The following is an 18,499-nucleotide window of genomic DNA, read 5'->3' as shown; positions in this document are numbered from 1 at the left end:
AACTATTTTATTTCCAATTAAGAATGGCTTTAACAAGAGGTTTAAAAACAATTAAATACATTTAGGATTATGTTTTTTATTACTTAAACATCTTTCACTAAAGCATAAATACAGTGTTTTAAAAATATCAAAGCCATGCAGAGGCTAATGCCATGTTTGCACCAACACCAAGGGGACTTTCTTTAGCTCTCACTGGATAGTAAAGAACATTCTTCTGAAATTTAGAAACATCTCTAACGAAACACAATGCATATTAGGAACAAGTCCAGCTCTCAAACAACTGGATGCATCCACACAAAACAAAAGGATCTGAAGTAAAAACATTGCATATGAGCACAGTAGAAACAACATCACATGTTGACAATCGCATCGGCTCACAGTGTAGGGTAACCTTTGGTCACCTCCAAACCTGGATCCATCAGGGGAAAAACAAAGCATGTAGTCCTCTCTTCACACTCTGGATCTCTCCCTCGTGCTATGAGCAGCGCACAAGCGTCGGAAAAGATCATTGAGAACATGATAAATCATCTCAGATGATACTGTGTACAACACTGGATGTTAAAGTGGATATTCAGAGTCCACACATCCTTTCTAACATTTTTGTTTTTCATTTGATTTGGACAGAATAAATGTCACACTAAAGGTGCGGAGAAAAAAAACAAAAAAAAAACGGTCTGGAATTATCCGTCCTGCTCCGTGACAAAAACCTGGTGTTTAACGCAGGTGTGTGGAGTTTTTCCATTTAACTGAATGAACATGTTCTCAGAGGCAGAGCGAAAAGTAAAACATTGAAAGCCAGATTTTTAGGCTGAGGCGTCACCTGTGTTGGTGTCAACTCACCATTTCACTGAGAAGCCTGTCCTGAATCGACTTCATGTCTTTTTTTATCAGGCACATCTGAAAGCAGCAGCCAGTATAAAAAGATTTTATGGATATGAGACACAATTTGGTCTGTGAGTGAATTTATGACATGAAGAGAAAAGAGTAAAAATTTCTGGTACTAAAACTGATGGTTAAACAGAGATTACAGTCCTTGACAGGAAGAGGCTGAAGTGGTCTACTTTGATTTATAACTAAAGTTTCTCCTCTTGGGACTTGCACAATTATTACCAGAGAAGAAACACAATAAATCATACAATTTATATGTATGTGAAAGTCATACCTCTGATTTGAACACCCCGTCTTCATAATCCCAGTTGTGACCAGTGATATTTTGTAAGGTTTTCTTCAGTGTATCAGTTCTGGAAAGAAAATGCATACAAAAAAAAGAATGGAAAAGACTGTTTGTGAAGATTTAAAAAAAAAAATGCAAATAACACATTTTTAATGGCAAAAATTATGGGTCAGTTGACAGAATGACTTCAAATTCAAAATTATGTATAGAAGTGAATACTTTTTAAATTGAGTAACTTATTTAAATGGGCATAATAATAAGGTCACCACATGTTTTGTTTATCAGGATTTGATGACAATTAACACACAAGCTAACAATCTCACACAACACGGCATCAAGATGGATAACTAGTTTAAATCATTAAAAACTTGAGTGCAATTCAATAATGATAACATGGTCAAATGCAATCTGTTTCCAGGTGGTGTCTAATTTTATGTGTCCAAGGAAAATACACATTTGAAATAATTATTGATCACAGAGATCCATAAATAATTGGTGAGGGTAGGGGAAAAATAATAAAAATTCATTTTCCTGTCTATTCACTAACCGTGTCAAAACTACAAACTCCCAACCTTTTGGTCAATAGATTATTTTAAAAAATCAATCAAGGTAAGAAGTGTCTGTCTTGACACAATCTTTTAATTTCTTAATTTCTTTGCTGTATTTTTTTTAAATGTTAAATTCCTCAGAATAAAAGTCCTTTTTGCTCAAAATCGAATTGGCAGGAGAGATAAAAAAAAAAAAACTGGACATAGGTATCTATCAGAAAAAAAGCCAGACCAATCATGATTATATAATAGAGACAAACACCTTTCTCTCATATATTATAGCAAATTGTTTTTTAATATTAAATGCATATGACTGCTATCAGCTGGTATGCTAGCAGTGTTTTTAAAGCCTATGATGTAAACATTGGGAGAACAGTGACATTGTAGCAGAAAGCACAGTGATGTGCATAAGGACACGTTGCCACACATCATAACAAAAACTTCAGAATCAAGTGTTAATCGACAAATTAGGGCACAAAAAGGACATTTCTTGGATAACAGAGTGTGCTGGTTACAGCCTGGGAAGCTTAAGGCTTATAAGCCATGGTGATAAATCTGGGTGCCGGCTGGATAACAGTCAGGCGCTAAACACAGGCAAATCATCTGTAAAACCCCTATTAGTTATAGCAGTGGAAACATCTCTTCAAAAATAGCTTGTGCTGCAGGGAGACATATTAAGTTTCTGATGATAGCCCAGAGGGGGGAAATGACTTTCCAGTCAACCCCTTTAATCCTTGTTCTACTGAATAAACAAGTGTGTTGTTCAACGTTTTACAGGGTATTTTAGTCCAAGCTTGAGGAAAAAAGACAACAACAACAACAACAAAAAAAACAATCAATGATCAGAAGAGTGTAGCTGAAGTACAATATGACTCTTTCAGCCTCTACAGAGAAACACGTAAGTCTTTAATTCACCTCTTGGTTTCCTGCTTCTGGTAACCATGGAAAGTCATCATCTGTTTTTTCCAGAATATCTGCAAGAAAGAAGGGTCCAAATGATGGCTGTCATCTGTTTAAAATGAGCAATGTTAAAGTTGTTACGTTAGTTTTATGATCAAGGTTGAGGTGAAAACAAGCTTAAGTGACCAACGGTGATGTCTTTCTCCATGTTTTGCAGCATGTTGTTGTCCAGCTCCATCTTCTTGATCTCCTCCAAAAGGACCTTTTGAATTTGTCCAACTCTCTGAGCTCTGTGCAGAGCAGAAAACAAACAATAAAACAAATAAAAAATACATCTAAGAAGAAAAGCATGCAGTTTTATCCCACAAAGTAGGAACGTTGAGGATTTGGAGCCTATAGCAGCATGCGGATATTCAATAACTGGAAAATTAGAGCTCTGATAAAACAAAAGCCAGACAACCATCTGTTTTTCTTTATTAAATAGTACTGAAGGTCAAATCATTTTCAAGTCAGTTTGTGCATTTAACAAAAAGGTTAGAAATACATTAGAAAACCATAAAATCCCCCAGGACAGACCTTTTTTTGTTAAGCTGGATACCAATAGAGGAGATGTGTTGCTGGAAAGTTTTGGAAGATTGTTTGTTGTAGATTTCCATAATCTTGCAACGGTCCTGAAAACATTTATCACACGACATACAGTTGATCAAGACAAGTCGGAGAGGAGTCCATTCTTAAAGGGAGTCACTGCTTTCTAAAATAAACTCAGTTAATTGAAGACTTATAAGAATATTCATGGCTTCAGAAAGGGTCTGGGCATAAAACACAGTACAGGATATTTTCTTATTTTGTTGTGTGTGTGCGTGTGTATGAATGTGTGCAAGTAAACCTGGAACTTGTTTTTCAGCTCAGAGCTCAGCTGCTGACAGAGGTTATTTGGGTTCAGAGTTCTTCCTGGTAGCTCTGAATCCTCTTCCATGTCTTCAGTCTCCCACTGACTGCAGCTTATGTGGCTCATCTCATCCACCGCAGACACTTCGGCAACTGTGAGCAGAACACATCCAGACATCACTTCTAGTTTGAATCGCTTTTGTTGTTCCAACACAAACCTGCTGAACACGTCTCACTCTCTGCATAATTCTCACTGCAAAATCATATATTTTCTTTTTAGAAAGTTGCCTACACCCCAAAATAAAATGTTGGGTAAAATCGTGGTGAAAACATTATTTCATCATGTACTGTAGAGTTCAAGTGTTTAAGAGAATGACAGGCCTCGTGGTTTCACCTGATCACACGCCTTTTTATGCGCAATTACTGCCAGCGGTGTTCTGGCTTTCTTTTTTTTTTAATGTATTTTAGCAAAAGAGCTATTTATTTTTGGGGGTGAGAATGATAAATATGGCTTACAAGACTTGAAGAGTTTTCTTGGCTTCATTCGAGGAGAACGCTGGCCTCTAATCTTGCTTTTCTTCTTCTCCTCTTCTTTCTCATCTTCCTCTGAATTACTGGATGATGAAATGCAGCGTTTGCGAGCTGGTCCTAAAAGACACGTCCACGCATCAAGCAGCCATTGTTTTTCTCTTTTTCTGCACTAATACATAGCAACAATTTATTTGTGGTGCACACATTATGCTGTTAGCAACTTAACAAACTGAAAAATAAGAACGTTTTACCTGAGACGAAATGCTGTGTCAGCTCAAGGTTCTTGTCAGTGACCGGTGTTTTCTATCAGAATCAACAGTGATGCATTGGGCACTTATTTTATGGTCATATATATTCAATAACACAATAATCCATTTCCACTTTTTAAATTGTCCAATCCACTCAGTAATCTACAAACATCCAAGATAGGGTTTCCTACTCAGTTAATGACAAAATTCTACACTTTTACAAATAGTCTAAACATTAAAAGTTCTCAATGTTTTACAAACTATAAAGAGTAAATATATGTTTTTTTATTTTAAGACAATGGGATAGAGGAAGAAAAAATGAAAATACAAATGCTATATTAATAAGCACCAGATCTGGAAAACTCTTAAATCAAATTTCATACATTTTCTAGACGCAGGCAAATATAATAAAACAAAGGTCAGGGTTTCCCTCAGTGTGTTATAAGCCTGGCAGGCCACCAGGCTTTACTTGTGCCCCCACCAGACTTAGCATTGTTAATTTATTAGTTGTTTTTTTTAAGACTCCCTTTTTTAATCTTCCCGTCTTCCAAAAATGCATAACTTTCAAATGATATTTTAAAATTTCTTGTCAACTTTAAATATTTTTAACTCAAAAACAGGGGGTGACTGGATGACTGCCGTAGCACCCTGAGCACCAGGTTTAGCAAGTTTTCTGAGGGAAACCCTGCAAAGATAAATAAAAAAATCTGATCTTATCCCCCAATCTTATCTACCTCAGCAAAAGTCGAAAAATCAACCACTGTCCTCTCCTCTAACCCATTAGAGAGGTTTGATTAGCCCGGTCCACTAGGTCATTTCTGCACATTTGCAATTAACAATAGTCACCCCACTGTATAGTCAGACTATATATGTCTGACTATATATGTCTGACATATTACTATATTTAGCAATATGTCAGACAAAACAAATCGGTCAAAATCAAAATTGGCAATGGGGGATCGGCCAAAAAAGACTACAATTGGTGCACTCCTAAAAAAAATCCTCAGGAAAAGAGATAAAAACCTCCTTCGTGTTTCTGCTGAGAACTGACGACTTTGGCGATGACTGGCTTAGGGAGTCCAGGGAAACTGAGGACACTTTACTGAGGTCAAGGTTACAACCACTGGGTAAGGCGACTCCAGGGAGCGGTGACTGGTGGGCAGACGGTACTGGTGGCTTGTCTAGCTCCAGAAGAGTTGATGTCAAGAGTGGCTGTGTGGATGGAGACAAAAGGGACGGAGGCACTGGGGACAGATGTTGCTGGACTGGAAGAATCTGGAAAGAAACAATTAAGGCCAGAGAACATTATGACAAATCGTCGATGTGAGGCGATATTGCAGCTCATTTTGTAATTACAAATGTCTGCTGTGGATTATAAACAAGGAATGATGAGGGCAGTAGGAAGCAGATGAAGTGCAACAGTAATATTATCAGCCTGGAGTTCGAAAGAATATTTCAATCGTGCTACTTCACTGTTCATAATATCCTAGATACTCACTACACAATTTTCTTTTTAACTCGTCAAACGACTCGTTCCCTCTGAATGGTCTAGTTTCAATTTTAGCTAAATGGTCTCATGTTACTTTATGATGTGTGTATAACTGTTACAATAATGAGTCTTAAAAGAGAATCTTTGTGTTTCTACCTAAAGTGTCACGGTTTGTTTGAGTTCAACCTCTGGGAATTCCAGCTCACCTATTGGACGGCCTTCAGTTATTTAACAGCTTAGAGCTGATACATTTTTCCAGTGATTCACAGCTGTCAACTAACGCCGGTGGTTTACACGTGAGGTAACGGTATGTGAATCACATGAAGATGCTACATTTCAGACTGAGAGGGGAGATGCTGAATAATTGCCAAGATGAAGTGTTGCAAGAAGCATTTGACAACTGGAATAAAACATCACAGGTGAAAGTTTTACCTGGAGGGTAAAACTCAATGATATAGAATATTACTGAAAAAAATGTGATTTATATCAGTAAATTGCTGAATTTATAACTTCTTATTAAGAATCTAAAAACAGCAACGTTTCTTCTTTTCACAGAGTCTTACATGTTAGTATAGGTTATTTGCAGGTTTTTTCTTCGTGAACAATTTCCTTTCCACCATGTTTTTTTGTTGTTGTTATTGTTGGTCTACCCAGCTGTTGGTTGATTTCAACAGAATTTGTTAGTTTCTTAAGTAGAATTCGAAGACAGATGGCTGGCATTCCCCATCTATTAGATATTGCTCAATATCCTAAAGTTCAACTACCTTCTCTCACAGATGCACTGATAATCGTTTTGCTTTCTCTGAGAATTCGACAACCATCTGTATCAATTTGTGAGTATGTTATCAGGCCTGAGCTTCCAGGTTATGCAAATATTTGATTAAGAGTAAATTGGGTTGTTTCTGGAGCTAACAAAATGGCTCAGTCCAACCATGAGCAGTATTATCAAAGTGGAGAGAGAACACAGTCAACAACTGTTTAACTTTTGATGCAGAATATTTGAGCGTGACATACGTTTTCAGAGTTAGGAGGTTGACCAACCTCTGCAGCAGTGAGTCCAGTGGGGGGACTGGGTGCGGGGGTCTGACCTGCCAGTGAACAGGCAGACGGGACGGACGGAGTCTTCGAAGAGTCCTGGTTTTGTTCTCTGTTATAGAAAGAAGACAGCTTACGCTGGCCTTTGCTGTTGACTGTGGAGCGAACTTTGGGTAGCAGCTGGATTGGAGAGGGGGTGCCCTGGCAGGATAGATCTCTGGAGGTAGGGAGTGGGGATCCCCGTGGGCTGAGGACAGTGGAGCAGGTCAAACCCAAGGTTGGAGCTGACCTCCCAGCGGCTGTGAGGGTCCAAAGCAAACACAGATGTTCTAACAGCTGGCTTCAGATATTGGTCGGAGCACAGAAGGTCAACATATACACCCTTTCTCCACACTGTTTTACGGTTAAGGGTTTGGAAAGCATAACATCGTTTGGAGCGAAGAAGCACCACATGGAAACTGAGACTCAACTGAACATACACAATGACAAAATGTTAAGATAAATACCATAAGGTGCAAAAGTGCTGTTTGTAAAAAAAAAAACAAAAAAAAAACATGTTATGTGCAACTATTCTCGTCAAATACTCTGACCCCACTTCTGAAACACATCGTCATTACCTAATTGCAAACATTAACATTCCATGTTATTTACAGATTTAAAGACTGAGATGGATCACATTCACAAGTAGCTATATCTGTTAGAATTACAAACTTTCCACTTAATTTAGTCATGCTGTAAAAATGAGGAAAACCTTACAATTCCCCAGATGAACCCAAATTAGCCAATTTGAATGATCTGAATCATTTTCCACTTCAAGAACTGCCAAAGGGCCAGAAAAATATATATAACAGTGGCCTATGTGATGTAACGAAACCATTTGATTAACCATGAAAGATTCGACTGATGTCAAAGAAGTCAAAAGACTGTTGTCTCTCTCTGAAGTTGGTAAGGAGCTTTCCTCTCCAACTTACATCTCATCTTTTCAATGAAAGGAGGAGACGGACAGAAAGAGGTCTGGCAGGCGGCCAAGGAATCCTTCAAAGAACTCGTTTGTTCTCGACCTGGGATGACATTTTTCTTATTCAACATCAAAGTTTCCTGGAGAATGTTCCCCGCTTTAACCTGTTGGGAAATAATCTTTTTATTCATTCTGGACAGCTGTAAGCATGAAATACCAAACTATTTATACATAAAAAAGTAAATGGTTGAAAACAGCTGTTAACACATATTATGAAAAAAAAAAAAGACTTTGAACCTTTTTTTTCTCAGATCAAATCAAACTAAACGTTTTTTGTTTTCTTTCAGCTTTATCTTTTTTTTCTTGCTAAATACCAGATAAGACAGTAATTGGTTCCAAAGGTGCATCAACAAAGTACTGAGTAAAGATTGTGAATACTTATGAACATATGATATCTTACTTTTGATATACTTTCAAAAATCTCTAAAATCTTTTCATGTTGTCTTTATGTGATGTTGTGTGTAGAGTTAAAGGCTGTAACATTACAAATGAGGGAAATGTGAAGTGTTATGCTTTCCAGTTCCACTGTGGCCTCTATTTCTTTTTTTCTTGCACAAAAATGTAAAATAAAAGATTAAATTATTTCTCATGAATTAGCCATTATCATTGTTTAATATAGTACTTTATTAGAGGGTTGTTTATTTGGGGAATTTTACTATCAGGATTACTGAGTCATTAGAGTAAACTAGTATCAACTAATAGGCTTCATTCATAAATCCTATTTCACAATCTTCATTTTTATGACTGAACTCTCACCTTAAGGTCTGTTTTTGTGAGATCGGCCTCCCTGTATTTGTCTGCCTGGTGGTCAGAGAGGTCTTTTTTACTCTTCTTTATCGGTGGATCATCTGCACAGTTCTCCTCCTTGTTCCACTGCTGCTCGACAGAACAAATAAAACAGTCAGACACACCAAAATGTATTATTATTCAGCTCTTTCTGTGATGTCTAACTATGAATATTTATGCACAATCATCAGTTAATGTGGGTGAAATTAAACAAAATGTATGTACCTCTTCTTTGGAAAAAGGATACACATCCAACACAAACTCTGTGGGTGGTTTCATTTTGATTGGTTGTTTGCTCGCAGTCCTTTTCTTCTTTGTTGGCGCAACCTCTTTCGTCTTTTCTAAATTCTTCAAATTATCGGCAGAGGAGTGCTGTTTTAAAGGAAAAACAGCACTTTGTCAAATCTGAAAAAACCCAAGTTGAGATTTACCACTCACTAAAATACTGGGGTTGACACGTACTAGTAAAACACTCACAAAAAGAAAGGGATTTTGGGTGAAATTTATGGTAAGTGCAAAAAGTTCACCCTATAATGATATATAATGAAACTAGGCTTTTAAGTAGAACAATGCAATGGTCATTTCTTCATGTCACAGAAAAAAAGCCAACAAAGGAGTTGTGTATGCAACAAAAACATCAATCCCTAAATAACGTCTCATGTGCCTTTGAGCATCAACAACACCTTTATAACGACGTCTCATTCTGTTCACTAGTTGACTTATTGTTTGCTGAGGTAATTCTTGTGTGGTGGTCCTTAGGTTATTGAGGTTTTGGGTACAGAGGGACATGAATCTTCACAAAGTTTTAGGTGATCCAATAGGTTTTCAATGGGATTTATGTCTGGAGAAAGTGCAGACCACTCCATTCGAGGTTATCCCCCAGTCTCCAGCAGCCGATCGCTAATAACACAACCTCGATGCGCTGGAGAACTGTTGTCCATGAAAGTGAAATTAGGCCTGTGTTCTTCATGCTGAGTTACAATGAATGGATGTAATTCGCAGTATATGGGTTTGTCACTAAGTGTACAGTAGTTCTGTATTGACTATACACACATACCCACACTGTAACACCTCCAAAAGCTCGTTTAGTGACAACAGTGGCTGATGCATAGCGTTCTCTTGTCGCCTCCAGCATCGTTATTATCTAATTTTTGCTAAGCGTGAATCGACTTTGATCAGAGAACAGCACTGAGGCCTAATGGTCCCTTGACCAGTCAGTGTACATGCTCCCTGCTCAATGCAAGACGATTTGACCTGGAGGTGTGTTTAGGTGCCCTTCTGGGTCATCTAGCACGCAGACCATGCGGATGTCAAGTTTTGAATGGTCTAAAATGACACTTCCTTAAGCATTCCTAGGATTTATCACACAGTTCCACAATGAAGCAGTCATCAGTGTGATGTGTGCCCAAAGGACATCCACTTTTACGGCTTTCTGTGACCGCTCCAGTCTCTCTGTTGCAACCTGCTGACCACACTCTGTGACACTAAAAGCTCAGTGGCCGCTTCCATCTGAAGATATGCGGTTTGAAGCCTGGAGACGGTGAGGTACTGCTAATTAGTTGTTAGGTGTCGTCTTGGTTTCATGATGTCAAAATGCGAACAGCCTGATGAGGAGGACTGTTCAAATACAAACTTTGACTGGATCTGTAAATTTACTGGTTGATTCATGGACCAAACACTTGTTATGAAATGTGTCAATACACAAGATGTTAAAGAACAGAAAGTTGTGCATTTAGAAATTTCGATAAGGTCACATTAAGTTCACCTGTAGGGGTTGTAGTGAATAGGTTCGTAATAAAATTTCACCTGAAAGCTGAATATCCCTATCTTTTATGAGTAGTTTATTTACTTAGAAAGTTTAAAATAATTTATTTTCACAGTATAACAAAAATGTTAATAAAAATGTCATATAAAACTTTATAAAGCTCAAAGTCAAGACTGTGTGTATGCTTTCAACAGACAGCTCTGTGAATGTGGCACAGATGAGCTTGCACTACTTGCTCAGATGAGTTGCTTAAACACAAAACACGAGGCATAGAAAAAGCTCTTTTGCCTTGGGTGACTGAGGCGTCTCTGTTTCCGACTGGCTGTCATCTGTATCTGGTTCCTTGTAGTTCTTCTTAGAGGAGGCTGCCACTCTCCTGGGCCTCTTTGAAGCATCTTGTGGTTTTCTGCTGACTGCTGCTTGCTGCGCTGCCTTTGGCTGATCCAAGGCCTCCTATGAACACAGGTTCTTGTTATACGACAGTGACACACAGTGGTAACGTGGGGTACAGCAGCAGCAGTTTGTGGAGCAGTAGCTGCAACGTCTTACCTGAGTAAGTTTGCTTTTGTCCTTCCCAACTTTTGAAGATGATTGTAAATCTGGGGGTATGTCTGTTAAGTAAATACCAAATGATATAATAAGCTTTATGTATAGGATCAATGATGCATTCTTTTATTGAGCTTTTCTGCAGTAAATTAAAGGCTATGGACCTGGAGACTGCAGAGGGACTTTTTTGGGTTTGATCTGTGGCTGTCTGGAGTACTTGATGACTTGGGGTTTGGGCTTCCTGGCTGACTCTCTCAGCCAGCTGACATCTGTCGGGGCGTTGTCCGTGTCTGTGTCACTGAACAGATGCTTTTTCACATGCAGCTTGTTCTGCAACATACATGTCAGCAGGTGACAAATGCAGATGTATGTTGTCAGACGAGCCAATATGCAGCCATGCTGCTCCAAACTGAGAAACATCAATTATTTTGGACCACTATAACTCAAGCGTACTTTTGCCAGAGGTTGCTCTTTCTTAGATGTGATGAGAAATGAAGAGGAGTTGTGGATGCCACTGTCAAACAACAAAAATAAAATGAAACAACCAGAAAAAGAAAATCTCAGAAGTTCCACATTTGAATAGTTATGGAGTGAAACCTCTGAGGATTAGATAATTTTTTTCTTCATTTTGTCATTGTATAATGTTATTGTGGTTCACCTGGTTGATGTGACAAGTGATTTGGTAAAGGGTTGGTTCTCTTTCTAATGGGCAAGAAAACATTTATAAAACTTAAATATCCACAGTAGTTAAACACATTAAATCAGAACAGTGGCGCCCCCTCTTGAAAAATGTTGGCCACTGAATTACAGGTCAAGGTTCCTACACATTTTTCATGTGCAAAACAACCAAGTAGGAGATTAAAGAAGAAAGTAAGGAAGAAAAGGATCTGTTACCCCAATGGAGAGAGGAGAATCAGCACTGAATTCAAAGGTATCTTTCCTACGAAACAAAAGGGAGATTAAATACAACTTCAAATAAATTACAACCCTAGAATTTATCATTTCCTCCCCAATTTTCCCAATTTCAACTCAAATGTTTGCATTACCTGTTTCTGACAGAGGCTGTGGTTGAGTTTAAGGATTTCCTAACGTTTACTTTTTGGAGTGTTTCCATCTGTAGCATAACATATCTTCAGTTAAACAAGCAGGTGCCACAGTAATTTTTCAGGTAAAGTCAAGATATCAGCTAAGCAAAGACTTACTTTACACGTCGGCATCTTGACCATGTTAAAGATTGATCTACGACGACAAAAAACAAAACCAGGCAGTACATGGTGTTTTTCTGCTCTAACTGAAGTATGTTTATTGATATGAAGAAAATCCCTAAATGTGCATACCTGTTTATGAGAGGGGGAATCCAGTTATGAGTCATTTTCTCTGCACTGCCTTTTCTTGTGGGTTGGGTTTTAGTCTCGTAACGGCTGGAGATGAGCTTCATCATGCTAGCTGTGACCTCTGAGTCTCTCTGAGTTGTACGTGAGAACGAGATTAAAACTGATTACTGAAACAATTAATAACTTTAAACTGCTGGTTAAATGGATTGAATACACAGAATTCATACTTTGTCTCTCCTCGAAATCGCCATCTTGATGTCATCTTTGACCTGAGATTGTTTTTGGTTCTGGACAGTCTTATTTGTGATGGTCTTCTCTGAAGCTTTCGCAGCACCAGCATCTGCCTCCAGTGCCGTCTTTTCTTTCCCCTTTTCTTTAGATTGTTTGCTTCTCTGAGCCCTTTGCGTTTTGGGAACAGTCACAGAAGCACGCGTGTTTTCTGAGTCTGTTTCTCTGGAGCCCCGTTTGGTATTGGACGCTTTCCTGAAGTGATCAGCTGATTCCTGAGGCGGAGGATCTTTGCTCCTGTCATTGAGGAGCTTCTGCAGGCGCTCGGTCAACTCACTGTGGAACTGCTTGTGGAGAACAAGACTTGACCCGGAAACAGACAATTTCTGGCCTGAGGAAGGGCAGCGTTGCTGCGGTTCCAGCAAACTTGAATTAGGCTCTAAACAGAGAAAGATAACAGCACAGATTAACACACACATGCATACATACATATATGCTATGTTGATATCGGTTATCAACTTTGTTTACCAAGTCTTGATAATGAGGGGACTTTCTGAGTTGGCATCCTTAGCATTTCAGAGTCGGATAATTTGCTCCAGTTAGAGCCACTGTAGGTTGAACAAACAAAACGACTTCTCTTTATAGAAAAACTGTCTTTGATTAGAAGTTTATCCCTCGACTTACGTGTTACATGCCGCTCTGGGTTGTGTGTCGGGTACAAAATTGGATTCTGGAGGTAAAAAGGTGATGGAGAACTTTTATAGGTTAAAGAATTACAAACCCATGTTTGTATTTTTGGTGACAAGTTCAGATCAAAGTCACTGTAGTAATACCCTGAGACTTTTCTTCGAATAGAAAGGAATCTTCTGCTGCTGCCACAGGGATCTTCTGTAAGGAACACAGAAACAACGCATAAAACTGAATGACATGCAGCTATTAACATGCAACTTTCAGCCAACCATGATACCATCAGTGAAACAAAAAGTAATAATTTTCAAGACTTTTTGTAAATGAACAATTAATTCTGTTGAGTTTTTGTAGAAGTCGTTTTACAATCTACCAACATTAATTTTACTATAGAATTAGTGACAAATATTATTTCTATTATTTCAGAATAAAAAGAATGGAACTTTTTTTCGGATTCTGTTGCTCTACCCTTTAGAAACTGTAAGAAATGAGATGGGAGTTAGCCTAAAATATGATTAAAACATTTTAAACTTTCAATCCAATTTATCATAAAAGTTCTGGTATATTTTACTTTATGTAACAAAAATAATAAAAAAAAAGGTAAATTGATAGACCAATAAATGGTCTTGTTTAAGGTCGATTATCTGTTTTAACTGTGTGCTCAACATAAAGGGCTTTACAAAAACAATTGTATGCCTTAAACCAGAAATGTTGATGTATTTTATAAGACAGACCAAGTAGTGCATCATTTAAGTTTTCTTTTGTGACAAACCTGTTCCTTGTTGCCAAACACTTCTGTGCTGCATGGTGTTGTGTTGTGGCTGTTGGTCATAACAGCTGTGCTGCAAACAGAGAACTTCAGCAAAGAGGTGCTGCCTTTGTTATTGGCTGTAATGTACACATAAAAAGAAAAGCAAATGGTATCAGGTAAAGGTTGAGTCATGCTTTGTGCCTTAATCCTGACAGACAGGTTGCTGTAAAAATTATTCCTTAAGAGAAAATAAATGAACTCAGAATTGGTCAAAGAACAGGTGTGTGCTGCAAAGCAAAGTATCAACCATATGCCAACTTGGAACTTGAGCAAAAACAATCTAACACAACCACTAACACATTCAAGCTGGTATTTACTTATTCCTTACGCTACTCGTGATGTTGCACTTTCAGGCGTTACTCACTTGATGACTTAGCAGGAAGAAAACAGCCGACATTTACACTTCCTCTCTCACTGCTGCTGATGTAGATGGTGGACTCTGATATCCGCTGTCTGGCAGGGGTCACCATCTAGATGCAAGACAAAAGACAACTTGATATATTCGCATTATGTTAATGTTAAACAACCGACTACAGCATTTTTATGTAAAATCCAAATGTGTTGCCTGTGCAGGTGCAGTTGTGGTGGACAACAGGAAGGGGGCAGTGTTTTTCTCATTTTCACTCAGAGACACCTGGCTCTCTGGAACAACCTGTGTGAACAGACACACGTGCAGCAACATCAATACACAAATTTTTGGTTTTGCTAACACAGCTTGAAGACGCTCTGAGGAATAAACTTGTCAACAAAGGAACAGCACACTGCATTTCATGTGTAAATATCATATTGAACATATGGCTATAAATAAAGCCTGTTGTCAGGGTTTTGCTTACCTGGGTGCTGATCCCTTCTACTGTGTGTTTAGCTTCTGTTTTCACTACATGGGTGCCCTGACAGAATAAGAGAGATTAATGCCAGACAATAATTTATTATGACCAAAATGTTTCCTTTTCTCAGATTCTAATTGACACTATATACTAACATTTAATTAATTAATTAATTTTTTTGTGGATTGTCAGGTTTCCCCACCTTAATGTTTGATCAAACCCTTTTATATACCACAGCAAATGTTGCGGTATTTATATATTTTACAACAAATCGGTCACTAACTTTGTTTTTGTCATCTCCAAAAACACTGCGAGCGGCCTGCAGGATGTCCAGAGAGGAGCTGAAATGGATGATGAGACTGGATCCTTCCACTGAATCAACAACGACGACCTCTGATAGCTTGAGTAGCAAGACTTTCCTCTTGGCCACCTCTAGAGATAAAGAGCAGTTTTTATTGTATATCGTTCATTTATCTCGCCTGCAGTAAAGACCAAAGATACAGAGTTATTTCAGGGCCGTGGTAACCTGTCACCGTGTAGCTGAGGACTTCATTCTCATTGATGCAAACTGTTTCCCAGTGGCCATCCTGGATAAAACAGAAAATTTGGCCTTGTTAGGCTCTAATCGAGGCTAACCTTCGATAAACCATAATGAACAAGTTCTGTTCGGTTGACTTTGATTCCCACAGAACAACTTTGGTGTGCCAGTACCTCTTCATCAGGTAAAGAGAAGTAAAAGGAGATGCTGCTGCTGCCGAGGTTGAAGTCAATCCAGAATTCCTCGAGTTTCTCGTCGGATGGCATCAACAGCTAACAAGATAAGCAGAATCTTTTTGCAATAACTACTTACATAGACTAGTAAATTACCACTTTTAACTCTATGTGCACAAAACCTAATGACAAGATAATCATTCACTACCAGAGTACATTTACTTTCGTGCCAGAATCATGTTTTAGAGTACCAATACATATTAAGCTCTGATTAAAAACCTTTTTGACACTCACCTCATACTTGCCCAGATACACTCTCAAACAGGGGTAAGAGTACACTCTGCGGCACAGAAAGGACACTGCTGTTCAGTTAAAAATACAAACTTTCCAAACTCAAAAAACAAATATTCTTCATGTTTCAGAGAAAATGTGGTTAGAAATCATCCAAAAATTTTAATTATGTAAGTTTCTGCGGTGTGACACAGCAAAGCAACATGTAACGATTATAGTTTGAATTCATTTCATAGAATTAAATGTGACAATGTATTGTGCTCTCGTACCTTCTTTTGTCTCCCTGCATCCCGTTCACCATGTTCAGAAACCTTCTGCAAGCCTAAAATTACATTTATAGTTATCTTTTTTGTCTCTTAAAGATAAATAAAACAGCATGTCACTCCAGTAAGTAAATATTCATATTAATTATTAGCACCGTTTCAAATTCGGAGTCAATGATCTGGGCAAAACCACTGGCGACATGGGCCATGCTAAACCACTGGTCTGCGAGCTTCTTCCTCTGATCGGGAGTGGCCATTCTGCACAATGCCTCCATCAGGGATGACTGCAAGTCATAATCTGCAAAATAGGATGTTTCTGTATTTATTTTGGACGAAAAAGGCAGCAGAGTTTGTTTAAAAAATATAAAAATAAAATTAAATAATAAAAAAATTTAAAAAAGCAAACTTACCACCACCCTCCACAATCCGACCTGCCAGTTTGCTCCTGCAGAAAAATAAACGCAGGCGGGTTCCAGCAAGCGTGGAAAGTTTAGAAATTGGAACCACATCGAGAAAACTACAATTACCCACATGATATCTGAAGCGTCTTGTGATGTTAGGATCCTCCTATTTTTCTTGAACTCCACCGGGATTTTATCCAGAATTATGTTATATTTACGAATTGCCTGTCGGAGCAAAATGATTGCGTTTATTTGCAGCCAAAGACCTCCGTGCATCAGACTCAACGTCATTCTCAAATGAAGAAGTTACACAAATTCTTCCCCACCTCTTTCTGGATCAAAATGTTGATTCTGGAGTCTACTGCCAACTGACCGACAGGATACAGGAAGGACTCAGTCACTTGGGAAGTTCCTGAAAGGAATGTCAGGGAATAAAGTTTGCAGGGAAACGAAACACCTTTAACCACTTACCGTCATCTGATTTTATGCAAATAACGCACAAGTGTCACAGTTTATTGTGCTATACCAACTGCATTAACATATTTGTACAATTGAACAAACAGGATTTCTAACTGTTAGTTTTCTCAACATTTTTTTCCAACCAAAAGACAAATAAAATGTGAAATTTACAGACATACCCTCTTTACATGACTCATGAACTACCTGCAGCAGAGGAAACAGGAGAAAATATTTTAGGCATTAAACGTGTTGTTGCACTAAATGTATTAACTGATGAACACACGCTCACCATTAAGGCATTTAGGAAGTTCTCAGAGAGCGCAAACATGGTCTCATCCCAGTGTGGGCCGTGTTGGATCCACAGCTTCCTGCATTTCTCAAACCACTGAACCATGTACTCAAAAAATAATGATAATAATTTAAAACCTGAAAATACTTACTCTGTAAACATTGTTGGGTATGTTTTAATAGCATATACTTATCTTTTTAATTAGTCCTTGAGATATTAAACCTGAAAGTCCTGCCCCACTCGGTAATTTCAAATTGTTCCCACATTTGTAGAGGCTCGCAAGTCCCAAACTGGCCGATTTGGTCTCTTTTTGATCCAAACCCTAAAGAGTATAAAAGTTCTTCAGAGTTTTTTAATAAAGAAATTAAACTAACAGAATGATGAACAACTATTTGGACCTAATCTTACCCTGGTGACAAGTTTGTCCAATTTATTGAGGAACTGTTGGGAGCATTTAATAGACATGTCTTCAAATGTGTTTCTCTCTAAGAACAAATCGAGAGGCCGGACATCTCCACTCTTCAACGCTGCGCTGATTATATTTTCCAACTGCACAGAAACATTTCAAGTTTTGGAATGCTGTTACTTTCGCAATTAATACTGGAATAACCTTGAAGTGAACTGACAGTGATGCAGACCAACCTGAGGGCTCAAGCTTGGAGCCATTCTGGCTTCCAAAGAAACACTTCCTGTTTCTTTCCTGTTTCAGTTCATCCTGTGCAGTCCTCAGGATGAACTGAGAAAACATACACCTGTCAATCACAGGTGTATGTGATTGACATACACATGTCAATCACATACACCTGCCGACCTGCCAGTTTGCTCTGCAGAAAAATAAACGCATGCGGGTTCCAGCAAGCGTGGGAATATGTACTATATGTACATCTAGTACATATAATGTACTAGATGTACTATAATGTACATCTAGTACATTATAGTATAATGTACTATATGTATAATGTACATTAAACATTATAGTATGGTGACTATGAGGTTACAATTAGATGTTATTTAACCCCCACTCTAACTTTGTATGATTATGACTTATATGTATAATAAACTCATTGTCTACTGTGGGAAGCTGTGATAATACTGGCTCAAGAATGAAATGGAAATGAGGTGGAATACATTCTAAAGCAATATACAAATAATAAATGTATTTATACACAATATTTGAGCACATGTATGACTAACTTATTTATAAATATACTTAACATAGAGAAGAATCTATTGCTATGCAATGGCTTATATATATATATATTTGTGTGTA

The 18,499-nt window shown here is 38.1% G+C and overlaps 1 protein-coding gene across 1 annotated transcript; it reads right to left on the bottom strand.

The window, feature by feature from the left end:
- Window positions 1-119: 119 nt before the first annotated feature.
- sycp2 (synaptonemal complex protein 2) lies at window positions 120-17,895 on the bottom strand. Its single transcript, XM_014991441.2, has 45 exons — window positions 17,872-17,895; window positions 17,638-17,778; window positions 17,423-17,551; window positions 17,230-17,334; window positions 17,120-17,144; window positions 16,808-16,893; window positions 16,612-16,706; window positions 16,491-16,525; window positions 16,236-16,378; window positions 16,087-16,139; window positions 15,821-15,866; window positions 15,527-15,625; window positions 15,342-15,402; window positions 15,099-15,247; window positions 14,822-14,878; window positions 14,554-14,640; window positions 14,353-14,458; window positions 13,950-14,065; window positions 13,324-13,378; window positions 13,175-13,220; window positions 13,019-13,098; window positions 12,490-12,929; window positions 12,266-12,393; window positions 12,131-12,167; window positions 11,975-12,042; window positions 11,823-11,868; window positions 11,587-11,630; window positions 11,382-11,442; window positions 11,093-11,258; window positions 10,932-10,993; window positions 10,671-10,835; window positions 8,843-8,989; window positions 8,588-8,707; window positions 7,785-7,935; window positions 6,820-7,112; window positions 5,313-5,564; window positions 4,293-4,344; window positions 4,027-4,158; window positions 3,509-3,663; window positions 3,199-3,293; window positions 2,813-2,912; window positions 2,638-2,696; window positions 1,163-1,241; window positions 841-897; window positions 120-475 (listed from the first exon to the last, which is right to left on the bottom strand). Exons 1-45 carry the CDS (start codon window positions 17,893-17,895, stop codon window positions 419-421), a joined length of 4,704 nt encoding a protein of 1,567 aa, XP_014846927.2. The 3' UTR covers window positions 120-418.
- Between the last annotated feature and the right edge of the window lie 604 nt (window positions 17,896-18,499).

Source organism: Poecilia mexicana, unplaced genomic scaffold (genome assembly GCF_051168715.1).
Source record: "Poecilia mexicana isolate PSO_F unplaced genomic scaffold, ASM5116871v1 scaffold_7, whole genome shotgun sequence".
Taxonomy (NCBI): Eukaryota; Metazoa; Chordata; class Actinopteri; order Cyprinodontiformes; family Poeciliidae; genus Poecilia; species Poecilia mexicana.
The sequence above is the reverse complement of the archived record's forward strand: the minus strand, read 5'-3'. Positions and strand labels throughout refer to the sequence as shown.